At 40.4% G+C, this 20,401-nt stretch overlaps 1 protein-coding gene across 1 annotated transcript in view; it reads right to left on the bottom strand.

Moving 5' to 3' along the window:
• Nucleotides 1-5,188, bottom strand: part of tnr (tenascin R (restrictin, janusin)) — a 69,788-nt gene extending 64,600 nt beyond the window's left edge. Inside the window, exons 1-4 of the mRNA XM_061084860.1 lie at nt 5,105-5,188; nt 3,576-3,792; nt 3,373-3,473; nt 1,238-1,400 (exon numbers count right to left, since the gene is read on the bottom strand). Of these exons, the coding sequence (XP_060940843.1) occupies nt 1,238-1,400; nt 3,373-3,473; nt 3,576-3,792; nt 5,105-5,188 (565 nt within the window). The remainder of the gene's footprint in view (nt 1-1,237; nt 1,401-3,372; nt 3,474-3,575; nt 3,793-5,104) is intronic.
• Nucleotides 5,189-20,401: the final 15,213 nt, after the last annotated feature.

Genomic DNA, 20,401 nt, shown 5'->3' with positions numbered 1-20,401 from the left:
TTTAACCACATTAGAGCCTGTAACTCTATCCATCCCAATCCTCTCATAATACAATGTCAGCATCTTGTGAATAGTGGACAAAAATCCTGAGAGCCTGAGACTGTGCAGAAGCACAAGACGTCGCCCTGCAGCATGTAAACACATTTTTCTCCTGCGAATTTCACGAATAGAACCTGTATTTTTTCTTCTCGTTACATTTATGAGAGAGCCTGTTTTGAGTTCTGTCAGCAGACTACCTTTCTCTGCCACCAAAAGCCAGATATGATGTTGTTATATTTTTACCTCCACAAAGGATGTTTTATACCAGGCTGTTTGTTTGGTTGACAGCAGGATGACACAAAAACTACTGAATGGATTCCAATGAAACTAAATGGACGGATGGGACATAAACCTACAAATAGCCCATTATAGTTCCGTGTAGATCTGGACAAAGAGGCTTATTTAAAAATGTATAACTTTCTTTAAACAAAAAAATGTGTGTGCAATGTGGTGCGGCTTGTTCAGGGTCTCTACAGAAGTTAAAAAGTTTTTAAAAAATCTACTTTTTAAATGATCGTAATAAACCAAATTTAAGACCAATGTCGAGTCCAACAAATATGAGCGAATATCAGAGTGTTATCTCTGAAGTCAGTTCCATGTTGGTCTTGCTTGTAGTTTTAATACAGTGTGCTAATATTTGAATTGCTGAGAAAAAAACTATAGCACACAGATTCCGCCAAAATATTTATCTTGAAAAATTTATATAATATACATATACTGAGAATTTTAGAACATGATGAAAGTAGCATTAAATGAACATTAACATGTTGGTCTTGCTTGTAGTTTTAATACAGTGTGCTAATATTTGAATTGCTGAGAAAAAAACTATAGCACACAGATTCCGCCAAAATATTTATCTTGAAAAATTTATATAATATACATATACTGAGAATTTTAGAACATGATGAAAGTAGCATTAAATGAACATTAACATGTTCAAGGGCTTGGTATGCTAAATTTTAACATATTAAAGACTTTTCAAGACCTAGAATTAAGATTACTAAACTAATCATTATGCTAAATGATGTATTTGTATATTAAATCTCAGCCATTTCAAGAAGGAAATCCTGTTGATTAATTTAAGGGGACATCTGGGCCGGAATGTGCTCTAACGAGTGCTACTCTATTCTGTACAGTATTAACATAAAACTACACCTTCAAAGAATATAAATGTTTTCTTCTTCTTAACATAACTCACCCATGGCTGAGCTCTCCCCACAGCATCCGGACCCACACTGAGCGCGGAGCATGGAAACTTCTCTCTCTAGCATCTCCACCCTGGTGGCGAGCTGCTGGAGCGTGGTTGTCACTGTGCAGCCACACGCAGCTTTGGGGATGTTGATGCGGTGAGTAAACGTGACCTGAACAAGTTAAGAGGACAGTTTGGAGAACAAGTGCGCGTAAGTGTGTGTTGGCATCTTCTATCGACTTATTCTACAAATGGAGGAATGCGTTTCTCTCAAACTGCTCATCTAAGCTTCACACTTTGGTATGGTTATATTTCAGGGACCAGGGAGGTCAAGTCTTGAATTTGGTTTGATTTAAACTCGCTATATATTCAATATTGATCAACTTTGAAAAAACAAGCCAAAGGCCTTTTAGGCTCAGTGGGGGTGGAGCAGTGTTAACATGCAGTCTACTGACCGAGTTGAACATGTCTTCTTCCACACCCTTGGATAACCTTCTAGAGAGGTCGACAATTGAGATTATTCGGATACATTTTATATTTTTTATTTCACCATATTAGACAGACACAGACATTCATGGGTGTCACAGGTGCTGATCTCCATCTTGGCAGCAGCATTGAAAGAATAATTTATTATTTATCTGTTTTTCTACAAAGTAAATGTTCATTTCATAATTGAAAGCTCTATATTGAGCTGAATCACAGATCTGTTATTTTGAAAATATTGTGAACTTGGGTCTGACGATTATGTCGATTGAACTGGCAAAGCATTAGCTAAGTTAATTTTGGGAAGAAGAAATATCTGTTAAATTATCTAGGACCACCTTCTGGTTCTCAAGCCAGCTTCTCTAACCAACAGGAAATACTAACCACCAGTTTAAACACTACACTGAAGCCTTAACGACTCAAAAAGTGGCATCAACTGGTGCAACTGGAGTGGTGCACTTAAACAAACTGTGGCAATAATATGAGTGTTGGCTGCATGTTGACAATATGAACCGGCCACGGAGAAGTGGACTGGAGTGGTTCGACAATTTGCTTAATGTGTTTTGAACTTTGATTGCTATTGGAATCAATTTTACTTGTTGAAGGATGTATCAATGTGGTCTTTAGAGGCATCTTTTAAGTCCAGAGGGGGCGACTTTAAAGGAGAGTAGGTGGGTGAAGTGTTTGAGTCCACAAAACACTTGGAGTTTCAGGTGTAAACAGCGTTGCAGCCAAATCAAATCCAATTGAGTTAAATGGGGACCACTTCTTCAAACGTAAACAAACTACAGAGAAAAAATAAATAAACTGCCCCCATACTGCTCCTGTGGTCTCATCCAAGTGTCAGTAAGTCCCGACATTCAAATTGCCACTTGGAACAAGATAATTTACATGATGTTTTTATCCTAAATGTCTGCTGTTATTCTCCCCTCAAGCCGCGTTCACGTGTGAATCACAGAAACAATTTAGACTAGAAACAAGTCAAATTTGAAATTGAGTTTAGTGGTGAGTAGATGAGTGAATCTTAATTTTTGGATGAGCTATCCCTTTAAATAACTATAGTCATCACAAACATCTAAATGTAAAAATCACTATGTGTGATGAAATGTCCTTCAGAAATGTTTCTGTGCCACATGAGACTCAATTAACTGCTCTCAAGCTTTCACCCCTCAAGCTTTTACCTCGGTTTGAATTTCTCTGCATTTTATTGTTGTATTTATCACAGTGTAAAACACTTTATAAGGAAAAGTGTGACACACATGAAGCCTATTATTATAATAAATTTTGTTTATATTCAAAGCAGCCGACCACCAGTTGCCTCTCACAGGCGTTAAGCTTTTAGAGGTGTTTAACATTGAGCATGTCATTTACACACTCAGCTCTAGTTGGACAGTTGTGTTCTCCTGTGGCCGAGAAACTGGTGCACAACCAAATAGTCCACTTTCTGTGTGATGCTCCTCCACACACTTTTCTTTTTCAAGTCCTGGTGGCTCGCCGCAGTTATTTGACGCTGGCAGCGACGATCGGCCGGTCCCCTATTTATCTGAAGTGATTTACATCCCTGAGCAGAAAACAGGTGTGCTCCTGTTTCAAGAGTCAAAACAACTGAAACTACTCATCCCCATGAATTTCTTCTTAGTTTAAAAAAAATAAACATCTACCTGGCTGTCAGCATCCATTGTCTGCTCCATGTATTCTGTTGGTCCACCTGGATCCATCGGACCCTCAACCGGAGGTCTGGACCCCAGCTCAGCACGTGAATCTTTAAAATGAGGAGAATATGTGGTGAAAACTTGACGGACAGCAGATGACAGAGCTACAGGGAGTTTTACCCCAAAACACTCAATGACTCAGGGGACCTCACCGTCACCGGGGACAGGTGGTGCTGAGGCGTCCAGGTCGACAGAGCACAGAGACTCTAAGGGAACATTTATATTGTATACGTGGTTAAAGACCACTGGTTGCTCCAGCAGTGTCTGGTTGTTGGAGGAAGGGGGCTGATCCCCACCGGGGGTCTGTCTCCTCACTCTGGTGGTACGAACCAGCTTGTTGTCTCCTGATGGAGCAGCGTGAATGGCCCCCTGGAGAGAGAGAGAGAGAGAGAGAGATAAAGAGGGAGAGAGAGAGAGAGAGAGAGAGAGAGAGAGAGAGAGAGAGAGAGAGAGAGAGAGAGAGAGAGAGAGAGAGAGAGAGAGAGAGAGAGAGAGAGAGAGAGAGAGAGAGAAAAATGAAACAAAGACCAGCGCACGTGGTGTAGACTCAAAGGTTTCAAGCTGTTTTGTGCACTGAAACTCGTGTTCACAGAATGATGGAGTGAAGACTGAGAAAAGAGCCCAGGGGACACAAAACAAGATGACACTAATATAAAGTCTATGAAGGATTCTCTCACTGGCTGCAGCGCTGACATCACAATTTTCACGATAAAAATGTGGGTCATTTTCAAAGGACTGCACCATCAATTCAGTGAGATGTTGTTTTCTCTGTGGGTGGGAGAGAGCTCAGACAATTTCCAATATTAAATAAACATTCTGATATTTCAATAGCAGAAAATAATGCCACAGGCGGACAAGTCTAAACACCACTGGATCAACTCAGCAGCTAGAAATTGATTTTGTATATGAAATGAAAAGATTAACATAAAAATGTTTAGTTTTTTAAAAATCTGATTAAAGACATTTCCTTCATGTTGATTTCTTGTACTACCTGCATGAAACAGACCGTGTGTTATAACCATTTCCCACATGCTGCTGCACGAATAAGAGTGGGACTTTTGTTGAGTGAGACATTAGTAATGTTGCCATACTCTTAGCAAAGATCCAGATGGAAAATAGCACTTTTATGGAATAGCATATTTTATGGAATGTCACAATTGCCCCATAAGATTACACTGTAGCCACTTCCCATGGAGGTGATCTTCTGGATGAACATGTAATTACATACAAGGTACATACAAATAAATCCTGGAAGAGCACACTCAATAATTTTCATACAATATTTATGTAATGATTCAGCTGGAAATGCGATGTGAATAATTGATGCCATTATTTAAATTGAGAAGCTGCTGTCTGAAATAAAGAACTTGTTGTTTCTATTACACATTATCCTTGTAAACATACTGAGGGGCGGTGCGGCAGGTGATCTAGTTTCAGGGACAATTGTAGAGGGAAAAACACACAGAAAGCACGCAGGTAGTCTGAGACATCACTCCTCTTTGATACTCTAACCAGCCAGGACAGAATTGGAGTGGATTTGTGCCCAGAGTCAAGTGATTAACGCGGCTGCCAAAAATGGTAGATTGCAAATAAATAATGAATATGAAAAAGGCCCTGGGCAGCTGCACTCACTGAGAGGGGGAAAAAATGGACAGGGCCATTTTGTGTGAACTCATTTTACCTGTAGAGCAAGAGACAGAGCCAAGACCAGGATCCAGCTTGTTACGGGCGCTGCAGCCCCACGGTGCTGCTGTGAAAGGGGCATGCTGCGATGAAACCCCACCACTCCTTTCCACTCACACCTGTGGAGGAGGGAGATGTAGCAGAAAGGTGGAAGAGAAAGAGAGAGAGAGAGGCGTTAAGAGTTAATAGAAAACAAGCAGTCTGTGGTGGTGCCTGTGTTGCATGAAAATGTGTTTTCTGAATACATACTGTGGCCGTACCAGAGGAGTTGTTAGTGTGCCAACACGGGAACATACGTGCATGTGTGTCTATGGAGCGCGTGTTTCTGTGCACGTGTGAGAAGTCAGCTTATCCTCTGTAAACGGTAAATAAATTCCTCTGATCCGATTATGGATTATGGAGCCGACTTAGAACCTTTGAATGTATTTCACTGCGCAATACCAAATATTTGATCTTTCCACTCGGGAGGAATATAGAAGAGTAGCTCAGGGAGAGAGTTGATAGATGGATTTCAGCAGAGACGTGGTTTGAGTGATTCCGCTGTAATCCCCTCTCCATTGAGAGGGGGAAGTGAGACCAGAGACACACTGAAATAAAAAGCTGCACAGAGGAATAAGTGACGTGGACGCTTCAAGCAGACTGTCACATGTCGGAGCAGACAGGCACGTGCAGGGCTTTTAAAGCAGCTGTTTAGATTTATTTCATTTTTTCTGCAGCTGACACGACATATCAGACATTCTTATCAAACAGGAGGGAATGCAATTATACAGTATGGTGAGCGTGTGAGTTCATGTGTGCTTTGCAGTAATTTGAAGCACAACTCCCTTGAGTTTCAACATGTTCATGTCGGAGTGAGTGTGGGCAGAAGATTTAGTACGAGACAAAAAGAAGAAGAGAAAAAAAACATCTCACAGATGAGCCTGTGTAGTCAGTATTCACCAGCTCCTTTTATCACAACAATGCATCTCATGTTGGTGAAGCAGGCTTTTGCACTCAGATGGCGTCTTTTGTGAGAGCCAGATGGAAGTCTTCTTATCACACCTAACTGGCTCGGGATGTTTTGATCATTTATGGAGGAAATGTTGAAACATCAGTGTATTTGCACATAAATGAGAAACGGAGAAAAAGAGATAGAGAGAGAGAGAGAATCCCAGTGTGAATGTGTGTGTGTTTCTCTCTCATTCAAAACAAAATGTTTTGATGCATATTCAATGTCCCAGGCTTCCTGTTCACATTCTGACGATTTCTCCCACTGCCGCACTTCACTTTTCAAAGGATCTTTCTGCTCCCACCTGAGCAACACCCTTCATTTTGAGACAAAGTCAAACAATGTGTATGTGCACGTGTGTGTGTGTGTGTGTGTGTGTGTGTGTGTGTGTGTGTGTGTGTGTGTGTGTGTGTGTGTGTGTGTGTGTGTGTGTGTGTGTGTGTGTGTGTGTGTGTGTGTGTGTGTGTGTGTGGTAAACAGCAACACAAAGAATGTTGACACAGGCAGTATATCATGAAAGAGCCATTGGGGAAAGATAGTCAGTCATATGTTACAATCTGCAGCCCGCCTCGCTTCAGCCAGTGTGGCTAATGTTTTTAAAAATGACTTTGGCCTTGCTGGATTCTACTGCCAACCAATGCCACCCGCCCCACAGCTAAAGAGATAGAAAGTGTTCTGCTGTGAAAACCTCAAGCATGCAGCTGCTGCCCGACGCGACACAAGCCGTTTAACTGCAGAATTCACCAAACAAATGAGAAGGTGCAGATGGTGCCACAGTGAGACGGACAAAACCAACTGGAAAGCCATTAGCCAAAGCACTGTCCCTCTGGCAACATGGCTGTTTCACTTCCTGCAACAAGCCGTTATATTACACATCCAATAACACTTTGCCAACCTAAACAAACAAATTTGTAATACTAGTAATCCATCTATATGAAATAGTTAATTCAGAAATCTCCATCTCTCTGTCTGTATGTAGCTTTCTTTTTCATCTGACTTTCTTTACACTGAACAAGTCAAACTCGAGCAATTAACTGGATTTATGTATTGTAGTGTGCCAAGTGAAGACTCCCTAACTTGAGCAGCAAATTATGTTATTCTTTCCAGGAAATCCATTGGATTACATGCGTGGCACGGTGGTGCAGAGAGCAATGTCACTTCACACAGGGTTCTGGATTTGAACCTGAAGGTCGGCAGGGGCCGCTCTGTGTGGGAGTTCTCTGAGGACGCTAGCTTCCTCCCACAGTCCAAACACATGCAGTTTACTTTGATTGGAGACTCGGAATCGCGTGTAGGTGTCAGCTGGGATCGTTTCCAGCACCCCCTGTGACCCTTTAAGGAAAAGCAGTACGGATAATAGATGGATGGATTCAATTACAGAACCACACAGTCTCAAAACAGACCTGCATGTTAAACACCTGTGTTCAAGATATGCGGGTAAATAAATGATCAGTGCTCTCTATTGGACCAACGACAGCATTTAATGGTAAAACTTGCCCTATATATAAAGTCACATCGACTACAGGAAAATAACCTTTTAAGGGATATGATCAGAAGCTCTCCAACAGCTATGGAATTGATATTGTTGTGAATTAAATAGACAGCAATATATATCTCTTAGATACAATTTCTTATAATTTATCAGCCTCCACGTTTTGTTCTGTTGCAATTGTACATGTTACATGTGTTGTTTCATTGTTTTTTTAAGAACTGTATCTTTTGTGGCCTTTGTAGTGTGCATATGCAATAATAAGCAGGCTAATACAATATATGCTATGTTATATAAGCACACATTGATGAATCAGTCATGCTTCTCTATTCCAGTTTCTTAGTGTCTTTTCTACAACAATCGCATGGAGGTAAAAATAGATGCGTCATGTAAGAAAAGTGTCACGAACCCTTTTTATCTCACTATAGACACAGGAGGTGAAGGTCTTCAGTATGCATGCACAGTGTCTTTCCTGTAAGCCATACTGCTTCCAAATAAAGACCTGCACATAAAGACAGGCCTATATATATAGTTTTATATTGGCAGCAATAAACAGTTTGAAAGAGTTTCAAAGTCACATTAGATTAGACTGTAGTCATCGGGTCATGGTGCAGGCCGGGAGCATTCCCACACACAGCGAGAGGAGGGTTTTCATGGAGGCTCAATTAAGGACAGACCATCTCACTCAGAGTGAAGAGAATCAACGTGCTGTAGGCAATACACACTGGCTTCATTTACTCACACGGACACATGAGCCAACACAAGACAAAGTGTGCTGACACATGTGCCTTTAGATTTCAAATACACTGGAATGCACGTCAAATTACCTGATCACAGCCGCGAATATGCACCAGCATGTGTGCACCGGCACTGAAAAACACACTGAGCGTCATGGATTAAGTGGTTCTTGCCTTTCATTTTAATAACAGTCCACCAGCCTTCATGCTAATTAGATCTGTCAACATGTCGCTTCTCAATCAAGAGAAGCTTTCTAAAGGTGTAAGTATTAAAAAAAACCTTTGTGAAGTAATTTAGCTGCATGGCAAATAGAGTGGAAGTGTGTACAAGCTAAATATTCTGGGCACGTAGGAAACTATAAATGTAATGACTTTGAGAAAGCTCTGAAACAGTGCTGTCACTTTGTGTATTTCCTGGTGGTTTTCTTGGCAGGATTCATATGAGTTCACCCCCTGCCAGGCAAAAATGAAACTGCCTGTTCCAATTATAATTAAAACTATCAGGGCACTTTATGCCATGTCACAAAGGGAATAGCTAAAGGAGGCCTCTCTGTAGAATATCCCAGCTGCAAAGAAATTTGCAAAAAAAACCATATGCTTAAAAGTTTGATGTACAAAAAAGAAAAAAAAACTCTTTGATCCCGTCTTTCAAACTTCATTCATCTTTGTTAGATTCTATATCTCTTTAAAGGCCTTTTTTTTTCTGTCTTGAATCTTTGACAATATCTTTCTCTTTCATCCACAATGTGCTCTTTATGAGCAGGTGAGACTAGAAATGAACAGAGAAATTCATTTAAAAAACAAGGTTATGTAATACTAATCAAAGTCTTTGTTGTATTCACGAGTCATTTCATCAGCTACAGTACTCTATATTGGTCATTTAGTTAAGAAAATTGTATTATAACGGTATGACGGAAAAACTACTTACAATCTGGTTTGTATCTGAACATGATATATTCAATTATTCTTAAGGTCTAAATGCAGTTACTCAGGAGCAGGTTCAGTAACTCTACAAATCCTGGGTGAAACAAATCAATGGCAAATATCGAACAAATATGAACCCGGACAAGAAACATAATCAGAATTTCTACATCAAACTACTGAGCTTGCTACTTCTCAGAGTCAATTCAACTTTTGCAGACTAATACCATTAAAAATGGGTTCTAATCTTTCACAAACACCCCCCGAGGTACAAATGACAAATTATGCACGAAATGTATCTGAAACATTAACGCACAAGAAAGATGGGGAAAGAATGAGGAAACTGAAACGTGCTATAGATTATAAAATATCATATTCGATATAAAGGAAAATAAGTAATAATTATAATAATAACTGCAACAGCATTGGAGCTGCAAAAACAATGCACCGGCACCAGATGCACTATATTTATTGTGCGAAGCAAAATGTTATTTCCTTGATTTTCTAATTTATATGGACTTAGTTGATCTATAGTTGTAGTCAATTCAACTGACAAACAAAAATAAAGAATCAAATACAACAAATAAACACAAAAATTACAAGAGGCTATTATTGTTGGATTAATTATCCATTTTTAAAAGCTAGAACAGTGCACATAAACCTCATCAACAAATGAAGGGATCATTGTCCTAACTGGGTCCTTTTGGCATTTTGGTAACTCACCCTCAATTTATAAAGCAGTGAAGAGTGTGGAGAGGTAGAGAAGGAACAGTGTCTATAACAATCAGGCAGTCCAATGCAAATCTCCCTTTGGGGATTACCGGATTTTGTGTTTGCACACACCGGGTCAAAAGATCACTCTGCAGTCTGGGTTTACGCTGCTCTTTGGCTTCATCAAGCAAGCCTCGTGCTCACAAACAGATCCTGATTTAAAGACTTATTTACCCCACATTGTGGATTATATGTTGGCCTGTTTAACCTTGATATACACACTTTGAACACTTTAATCTACCTACCTAGCAGTGGGTGGTAGGTAATTCTTTGAGGCGTGACATTAGTATTATGCTGTGGATGCAAGCATGAGGCGATGTTGCCACCCTCTGCTTTATAAGTCATTGTTGGAGCCATGTAGAGAGTTAAGTAGGATGTTAACCGGGAATTGTGGTGTTTTTTCTATTGCCTGTTAGCAGAGGAACTATTTCATATAGCTCAGGCACCAAAATCTGCATTGTGATTTGGTCCAGTAGTTCTCAGCGCCTGATTGACAGCAGACTTTGGTGTTCAATCTTAGTGGATGCTTATTTTTTTCCATGTGAATTTGATGCATGTTTCTTGAGTCATCTAGATATGATTCACTGAGCTCTTACGTCTTTTCCTCGTGTCTCTCCTCCCTCAATGTTTTCACCTGACCTCTTAAATTGATAGCTTATTTTCTTTTTCTTACTTTCTCTACAAATGACAGCATTACTTCTATTCCTCTAATCACGCCACCATTCGTCTGGCAACAACTGCATCTTTCCTCAGACTGAAGCAAAGGCTGAACCTCTCGACCCCTTTCTGCAGATTTGATGCATTGAGCCATGGTCACGTTTCTCATCAGGCATGTTTAACAGGGGCTTTGACTGTTGGTCCCTCAAGTAGGAGAATAGCTGATTCAGTTTCGTTCCCCTAACTTTGTAACAGTCTGGCTGCGTTGTGCTGTAATAGACTAAATATTGATCAAATAGAAAAAAGCTATTTGAAGACATCACCTTGGATACCGGGAAGTTATGATGTTTATCTTTGACTAGTTCTTGACATCATAGAGGCACAATCAGCTAATTGATCATTTGAAAAATTAGATAAATAAATAAAGCCAGATTTACACTCCTTGTCACCACTTTAATTAGAATCAATCATTGTTGGATTCATTGCTTTCATGGGAATTTATGACAAAATAATATAGAATAGAATCATTTATTTTCCTTTGAGCAGACAGAAATAGTTCCTTGCCAACCTTTTGCTACCTGCCTTTAATGAGAAGCATGTTAAACAATGTCAAATAATTCATTACATGAAAATGGAGCGTGTCATTAAACACAGCACACATGTACATTTTGTTGCCCTTTTCACAGATGCTATTATTACTGTTGTTAAACAGAGACATTATGTTACCAAACCACAGGCTCCATTTTATACCCAGGTTTCTGAGAAACCTTAAGTCTACTTAAGTTCATGTTTTACTGTGGTTTTGAATGGAGGGGAAAAAGGCCATGCAAGTGTCGACAGCTCCGAGCATCAGTACGCCTCATTCTTTCATTGAATGTGTAAAGAGCTGTCTTAAATGGCTCTGTTGCAGGAAGCCACAACAAAAAAAACGACAGGTTGTTATTACCACAAGAGCCTTAACAGCTGCAGTGAGCTACCCCCCCCCAAAAAAAATCCATAGTTATCCCCCCCAGATGAGTTATTGATGCACTAACCATATTTCATGCAAAGTGTAAAAGACACAGGAGAGTTTAGCGTGGAAAGAATAAAGTAATAAATAAGGGAGGGGGGGGGTGGAGGGACAGCCCATGCAAGACAAATACGTGTGAACATAAGCACAGAGATAAATAAATACTATGCTGAAAAATATCATATATGTAATACACACCAAATACGTACAGGGAAATGACTTTTGAGATTTAATAATGAACAAGTGGGGACAGAAAGTCTGAGAGACACAAGAGGAAAAGTTGAAGAAATGGAACAAACAGCTAAATAAGCATCTCTCTTTCTCATCCAGCAGCTGAATCATGAAACGAGAAGCAGTCACTGAATGCCTCTTCCCACACACTGCTCGTGATCACAGTCTCACTGTAAAAATGTCTGCGTGGGCGTGTGTGTGTGTGTGTGTGTGTGTGTATGTGTTTTATTAGTGAGGGACCCACAAGAGATTAACATGCCCATTAGATTATGGAGGGATATGCACTGAAAAGCTTCATTAACTCTCACTGTGTATGTGTCTCCCTTGACTCTCCGTTGCCACAGGGCTTTTTAAACTATTGCCTCCCGACTAAGTGCTCGCTGTCTTCCCTGTACACATACATCTCAATCTGTGTATGCGGTCGCTTTCCGCGTCGCGGCCCCCAGGGGAGGGGCTCATAGCGAGAGCCGGTAAGTTAGCCTCGGGAGCGGTTAGCCCTCGCCATCCCCTTTTTCATGAGACGAGAGGAGGAAACATTTATGAAGCATTTGTGTCCTGTAACCCAGCTGCGACGGTTATCTCCAGCTGCTGCCACACAGGAGTCACACAGACGGTCAGAGAGACACTGTGATCATGAGCAATCACTGATAGGGGACACATCGAGTGCTGGTGTGAGATGCTGTGGGCTTGATGTCGCTCTCGGGCCTGGGGTCAGAAGAAAAAGAGAATTTTCTACTGTACTCGCACTTTTTCTCAGTCATGATTTTATTCACCTTGCTCTTGTAGTCCGTCTTCTCCTGTTCGCCACTCTCATTATTTAATTATCTCTTTTCACCATCTCCTTTTATCTCTCTGTGAAGGTTTACATATTTTCCCACTGTGCACGGTAATGTGTTGTATAATGATGTATAAAAACGTATCCGTGGCTGAAAGTTCCACAGTCTACTGAAGTGTGGGACAGAGTTGAATTTTCTCTCTGCTACTTTCATTTCTTACTCTCTCTCTTTCTCTGGCAGCAGCCCTGTTATCCCCTCCTAGCTCGCCCTATGGAAGTAAAGCCATAACCTCCATTTGCACAAGTTAATGTGCAGCCACCTCAACATGAACACAAAACCAATACCAGGTCTTTCTGCGTGGGTGATCGCTCACTCGCTCTCCTGTCTCCTGCATTCCTCTATTCCTTTTCTGTCCCTGCTTCTCTCTTTAGCCCGTCGGTCTCTCTCCACCTTGGTAATTGGACTCTGGTAACATTACGATGCTTTTCTCATTATTCCCATCACTCTGGCCAAATTGCCTTGTCTTTCAGGACCATTGGGCTCTGTACATGAGCTGCTCCTCCAAACCAGAGGCCTGCACAAGTCTTTTCCTGAGTCTCTGGGCTGTTCAGGAGCAAAGATGGGACCAAGAAATGGGTTCCATTCTAAAGCAAATAATACAACCTCAGGCCGTTGATGTTTGCATGCTGCACACTGTGAAGATGTAAACAAATGCTCTCGGAAAGAGCTGAGACAACGTGCAGTAGAGGAGTGCTAGACAGTATCAGACTTTGATTACATGTGTTTCCCTTTTAATCTAAAACACTGATGTTTTCAGTTTGATTCTAAGACTTAGGGCAAAGAAGAGAAAAGGGCAAAGAAATAAAGGTAAAATTAAATCGTCACTCCCTCCGACTCTGTGGCCCCTTGTGTTTAGCTGATAAAAAATGTTCATAGCTTAGTCCATATTCCTTTTGACAAATTATTTGAATTGTTCTACAATCACATTAAACATCGATGACAACATGACAATTACTGCTGCAAAGGTTCTGATTGTCTACTTGCATTTTTGAACACAAAATAAATGTGTATGGATGTTTGTTTAACAAGCATCGCATTGTTTGATTACTGATCACTACAGGTATCGCTGGTATTTTCATCTTTGTATTCTGTACTTTACAAATACTCCCCAGGGATCAAAAAAGCACGATGATTTATGTTTCTAAATGTCCTCTTTGTAGCTCCAGCCTGAAGTAGCTCTGAGTCATAGAGCTCCATGCTCCTATACAAGCTAACAGGAGGCAATTGGCTTGCCTTATGTCCCTCCATGAGCTCCCTGACAACAAGAAGACATATGCTAACAGAACTGCTGGTGTCATCAAGAAAGCTAACAGCTCACAAAAAATACACTGTATCTGATTTATATGCACATTTATGCAGCAGGGCACAACTAAATCGGATTAGATCATCTACTCCAGGATGTAGGTAAGACATCTCTCCTATGTATTGCTCTTAGGTTATCGCGTTGACAAGAAAAACTGTTTTAAGACAATTAGCATAATTATGATTTTGTATTTTACACAAACTTAATGTGAAATACTTAATTTTAAGTGAATTTATTGCTTAACAACCACCCTAAAGGACCCTTGTTGGTATCTACTCAGAGACAGTTCGTGCCTAAAGACAGCATAAGTGTGCCTATAGACCATGGAGAAATCCTGCCATGGGATTTTTTCAAAAGATAAAAGATGTTAGAGGAGCATCTTACACATCCAACCTCTGGCCTCGGTCTGTGAGCGACAACACACCAAACGACAAGTGCAACCAATTAAAATAAGTTTGTGGTTTCCTCTCTTTTTGAATTGCAACTTGCAATCTGGGCTCTTCCTTGGAAGAGAGTAAAAGACTGTTGGTTTGCTAAATAATTCTCTAAGGTTTGTGCTGTAGATAACACTAACAAAATCACGTAACAACAAATGTCTATTGTTGGTCTTGAGAGAGTATTCAAATTGTCTCTGTCTTTAACTCAAATTTCTCAACTTATCTAGGGCTCATAATTACATGTATTTGAACCACTTCTTGACTCCATCTGAACTTTTTTTTGTTTTGGCCTCGACTCTGTCTCGTTGGTCGCTTTGACTTGACTCTGGTCTTTTCTGCATCCCTTGTTTAGCAGAATGACAGACAGTCAGAGAGACAGCATGAGAAGAAAAGGACTGAGTCAAAAGTGGGAGAGACTAAACGAGATGAAAGGCGACCAGAGGGAAAAGACGGAAAAGACGAGAGAGATCTAGAAAAAGAGAACAGGAGACAGAACTAAGGTGCGTGAGAGGACAGTAAAAATGTCGAGAGTGGAGGGAAATGCTTAAGTCCTTTTTGAGTTCAGCCAGCTATGAGTCAGGAGGAATTGAATAGATTCTCTCTCTCTCTCGCTCTGTATCTCTCTCTCTCGCTCGCTGTCTGCTGAATACCCACCGCTCCTCTATTCTATTCTGACACAATGCATGGCTTTTAGCAAACTCATTTTCTATTTCAGAGATGCCTGCTGGTCATTTTAAGAGTGGACAAAAGAATATTTAAATAAAAAAACATAAAGCCAGAAAGCGCAAGTAAAATAAGCCTGGAGTTTCTTTGATTTTCAATTACATTCAGCTCAGAGCAAAACAAACTGAAATATGTCTTTATGTAATTTGTATAAACACATGTTCATATTTAAAGCCTTAACGGTGCAGTAGGTGGGATCACTAGAAAAAATTGTTGAGTCTCATTCCCAGGACGTTGAAAAGACGTTTCAGAAGCCTATGTTCTCTCAGGGAACTTTCCGAGCTACCTGGACCTTCATATGTAGCAGTTTAGTCCAAATGAAAAAACAGTGGCGTTAGACTACGGACCAGACCAGCGGATTTGTATATTGTCCGACCAAACCATGAATCGAACCAACAATGGTTTGGATCATTTGCAGTGTCAAAATATTTTCTTGGACAGTTTGGACTTTTGAACCAATTGCATGAAGTTAGGAAAGCAGTTAACGATAGAATCAGAGGCAGCTCCTTGTATAGGTTGAGGCCTTTGATTCTCGCCAGTCTACAGACCAACCAATGACGACAGGACATACGCATATTATAGTTACGTTTTTAGTGTTTCTTTTTTTTCCTTCTGCTGTGGCATGAGTTTAACTTTAAGATGACAGACACCAAACAAGTTCATGAGAAAGAAAAGAAAGAAGCTTATCAGGTACAACAAGATTGGCTGGCTGATGGTATATTTCAAAGATAATGAATTAAAGTCATCCTGTAATGGGCCGTACCATTCCCAAACAATATTGTTCCAACATGTGTAAAAGGGGATAATTATTATATCTGCACTGTAATATTTATAGTTCCTCATTTTAACACCAGATTTAGACACAGGTTTTCATCAACGTGAGACAAAGTCACAACAAACAGAAGGCGATAAGCGTAATAATCCCTTTCAATAAAACATAATGCCGCACAGGCTTTAAAATAACCACACATTGTGTTTCTATGCTATTGAGCTGTTTATTTAGTAATTGAATACAATCCCCGCTGAGCGCCGCGAGCACTTCTTCCCTTTCCGCGGTGGCATCGAACAGACAGCACCAACAGAGGAACGTGTCAATCCTTCTGATCCCTCGGAGTTGGCTTTATCGTCTCCGCACAGCTTATGGAATTGGACTGCTGCTACATTTTGTGTCATTTCAACAGACATTCACATCCCAGAGGAAGGAGAAGAAACAGATAGCACAGGTGGGAGGAGGAGGGTGGCTTTTTTTCACCTGTTTACTGTATAGGAGAGGTACAGGAGGCTGTGTTGTCACTTCTGTCCCTCAACAAACAGAAGCCTTTCAAAGGGGAAGATGAAATGGGAGAAACAACCTCCTCGACAGGGAGGGAGAGGGAGCAGCAGACAGCAGCAGTTCATGAGGTGACAAATGGCATGTTTTTGAACTTTTTCTGTCCTTTGTTTTCTCTTTTGTTTCAGGTCACGCCTGAGCAAAAAGACAGGGGCAGAGATTTCAGTGAAAGAAGAGGAAAAGGGTGGCGGGGGACTTACAGAGCGTGACAAACTGACAGGCTGTTTGATGTGTTTTATGCAGGTGCCATCCACTGATCAGAACCAACATTTAAACCAGTTACTGGCTATAATGGGCCTGATGTTGTATAATTTTACTGTAATGACACAAATATCACCTGTCTGTATTATAAAGTGGAGAATTAGTTGACTACTTCTGTAAAAATGTATTATTTAACAATATTGCAAGCAAAGATGTTCGGGTCACAATGTAAAATGCTAATTATTGATCAAGCTACGATTGGAAAGACTTTTAATAATTGATTAAGTAAAAAACTGAGACTTGGTCAGGCCTAAAGAACTGGGACTATATGAAGAGTTTTAACCATGAGATGTAGATAAGTAATGTGATTGGTCAAGACCTTTGTCAATCACAAGCCACTATTGACTTTCTTCAGGTTGAATCTGAGGGTTCCAATGTTTGAAGAAGCTGTTTGATTAAATTCATCATTCATCTCCATTTATTAAATATATATATATCAAGGACTCATCCATCTTTGAGGGTGGCTTTACCTGAGATTGTCAGAAAGCTTGCTCTCATAGAAGACTGGCTGTTGCCATGACTTCATTGGCACCTGGTGCAATGATGTACTCATCTAGAAATGTTATTCATTACCTTTAAGACTCATCTTGGACTCACGCCTGGCTGTAGTTGAGCTTTTAAGCCCCTATGAGCTCAAGCACTGCGAGAAATCCCGAGGCAGCACTGCTCTAGTCATATTACAGTCCAGGCGGACGACTGCGGACTATTAAGCTTTCTCCATCAGGGCTCGTTCAAACACTTGTCTAATGAGATCAAGCCAAACTCTATCAAAAACGTACTTGAAGGTACTGAATGCTGTTCTGTGATGAGTCTGTTGCTGTTGTGATTGCTTTGAGCTTTACCTTTTTTAGAAAGTGTGTGTTCTGTTGCAATTTAGATATTTTCTTTTGGTTTTGCTTGCAAGGTACATTCCCTCTGCTATGAGAATTGTACAACCTATACAAAAGGGAATTGCTTCAGTAATATTCTCCTCAATCACATTGCTCAATCGAACTAGTCAATGTGGGATGCACCGATCATAAATTGAGAGTTTTTTGTAAACTTTCAAAATTCTTTTTCATGACTTTTCCAGTACTCATACGGTACAAGGATATTGTTTCTACTTCTAAACACACTGAAAGTAACTCAGGCAGCACAATAAATATTTTACAGGAAAGCTCATGTTTAAGAGGTTGGGTCCTACTGTTAAGAACATCCAGTATTGATGGAGCTAACACAGGGTGGAATTGGCAAAACTTCTAGTATAGAGGGAGGTGAGGTCAGATTGAACGGGTTATCTCGGCTGCATCTCTGTACCAAGACATCAGGCTGCGATGCTATCAGTTCCAGGAATAGCCTGGTGAGGAGGAGATACAAAGGTCCAGTTCATTAGCGGAGAGCCTGTCACAGTGACAGACTACCCTGACAGTTTTCTGCAGCAAACGTCTGAACCGAGCAAAAGTAGAGATGGAATTAAATCTCACCAGTAAGGGAACAGCTACAAATAACAAGCAACGTCTATGGCAAAAGTTATTTTTTTCCAAGTGATTATAAGATAGCTCTTTGGAGTGGAACGCGTTGAGGGATGATTGAAGAAAAAGTTAATGGTTTGGTTATAAGGTCACCAGGGTAACACAGTTAAAACTTATTTTATGTTGGACAGTGAGACTCCAATGTCAGTGCTGCTATGTTTGAGAGGAAATTTTACATTTCAAAAAGCTTTTTTTCAACACACTTCCAGACACATTCTTAAAGATATTCACCATATTCCATATTACCATATTCATGGTAAAGAAAAAAACTAGATCCACCCGTTCATATTTCAGCAATTTATCTTCTTAGCTAATGCATTTATACCATTGTTTGAAGCCACTGGCCAACCTATATTTGCCCATGTCTGTTTTTTCAGTTGGAGCTCTTCAAATTCTCTTCACATATATGTATATTGATTTTTTTTCCCTCATCTGTCTTTATGTTTGAGAAAACACTTAAATAAACACATTATTTTGCAGTGTTTATTTTGCTGCCATAGGATTGATAGAAATCTGTCGGAATGGTAAGCAACAGGATAAGCACAAACACTTTCAGCATTATTCACAGATTATCTTTTAGCTCATCTGACCAGAAAAATGTGTAATGACAAATAAGGTTTGAAAAACAAAACAAAACTGTTGAAACAAGATTCATGATCCATCATATCCCAAAAGTTGTCTCAAACGCAAACGTCAGAACGTCAGTTCTCCAGGGTCTGTTTGTCCTTATATTGCAGTTTTCTACCCTGTGGGGATGTGTTGCATATGATGTTCTGTGTTATTCACAATGTTTTCTCCCGTAATGACGACGTACTCCTACACTGCAGCCACATTACAGCCACAACGTAGCAGTTTAACTGACTAAGTGTTACAGTACAGTCTCTGCACACTGTGTTTGGGTGTGACACAGATTTACTCTAAAAGCTGAATCCGTCTCTGTGTTGAATTTCTGAGCCCTGTCAGATATTTCAGATGTCCGACCAGATGCATCGATACGAGGCTGCATGTGCTGAATACACCTCTTCAGAATAAGCAGTGTGTGTGTGTGTCTGTTTTGCTTCTGGATGCAACCCTGTCTACTGACAGCGCTGCCATTATCAGAATTGACACAGGCAAACGGACCATAATCCCCATTGGAAACATGAGCACAAAGGCTTCTGCTGTTGTCACTCACCTGCACCTAAATGCTGATTCTTTCTCTGCCCTGCTTTTGGTCCTCACTTAGTATTTGTGTTTTTCCTTCTTATGCTCCCGACAGTCAGCTTCTTATCCATGAACCTGTTTCAATAACCTTTACATTTTTTTACTTATAAATAATCAACAGATGTGTTCATTCCGCTACTAGCCAGAAGCTAAGATTGATCAGAAAACCATGGGCTGGCCCTTAGACTACAGAAAATTCGGGCTGATTTAACCCTGATTCAAAGAACCTCGGTCGGTGGATGTTGGGTCCAGATTATGTGATCTGATCTGAGAATGATGTGTGAAGTATGAGGGGCAACTCTTTAACCTGTGCAGAATCATCGGGGTCAAAAAATGTCTGCGATTTTAGACTTAAAATCAGGACGGTTACGTCAATACTTTCCGAGCAGGAACCAAAACAGCCAATCAGAGAGACAGAGAGAGCAGAGCAGCCAACATACTGCAAAACAATGTCAAACATCCTGAGGTGAAGATCTCACTTGAAAATTAGATAACCCACGTTCATCGTGTCTCTCCGACCAGTTTCTCATCCTCACTCATTTGGCCATGTGCTTCTTTTCAGTAATAATAGAGCAAACTATTACAAGTTGTGGCTCAAAGCCTATCTGTTGTTTATGCATCTGCACCCCCATGATGTCACACATGAGGTGGTGTGTCGTTGCATCCGTATCTATAATCTCATGCCACTTTATCTAATTTATAATGCGGGCGTGTTTTTCACAATTTGAACACACAATGTTTTACATGCTTGACCACATGATGTCAAGTAGGTTGATAGATGCAAAACTGTGACTGGCGCTGCAGAGGGCTGGCCTTCTCATGTTTAATGACTGCAGAGCCAATGCATCTATTTAATCAGTGGAAGAGTCGGAATTAGAACAACAACAG

This window comes from Limanda limanda, chromosome 13 (genome assembly GCF_963576545.1).
Source record: "Limanda limanda chromosome 13, fLimLim1.1, whole genome shotgun sequence".
Lineage (NCBI taxonomy): Eukaryota > Metazoa > Chordata > Actinopteri > Pleuronectiformes > Pleuronectidae > Limanda > Limanda limanda.
Note: the sequence above shows the minus strand (reverse complement) of the source record. Positions and strands in the feature narration are given on the sequence as shown.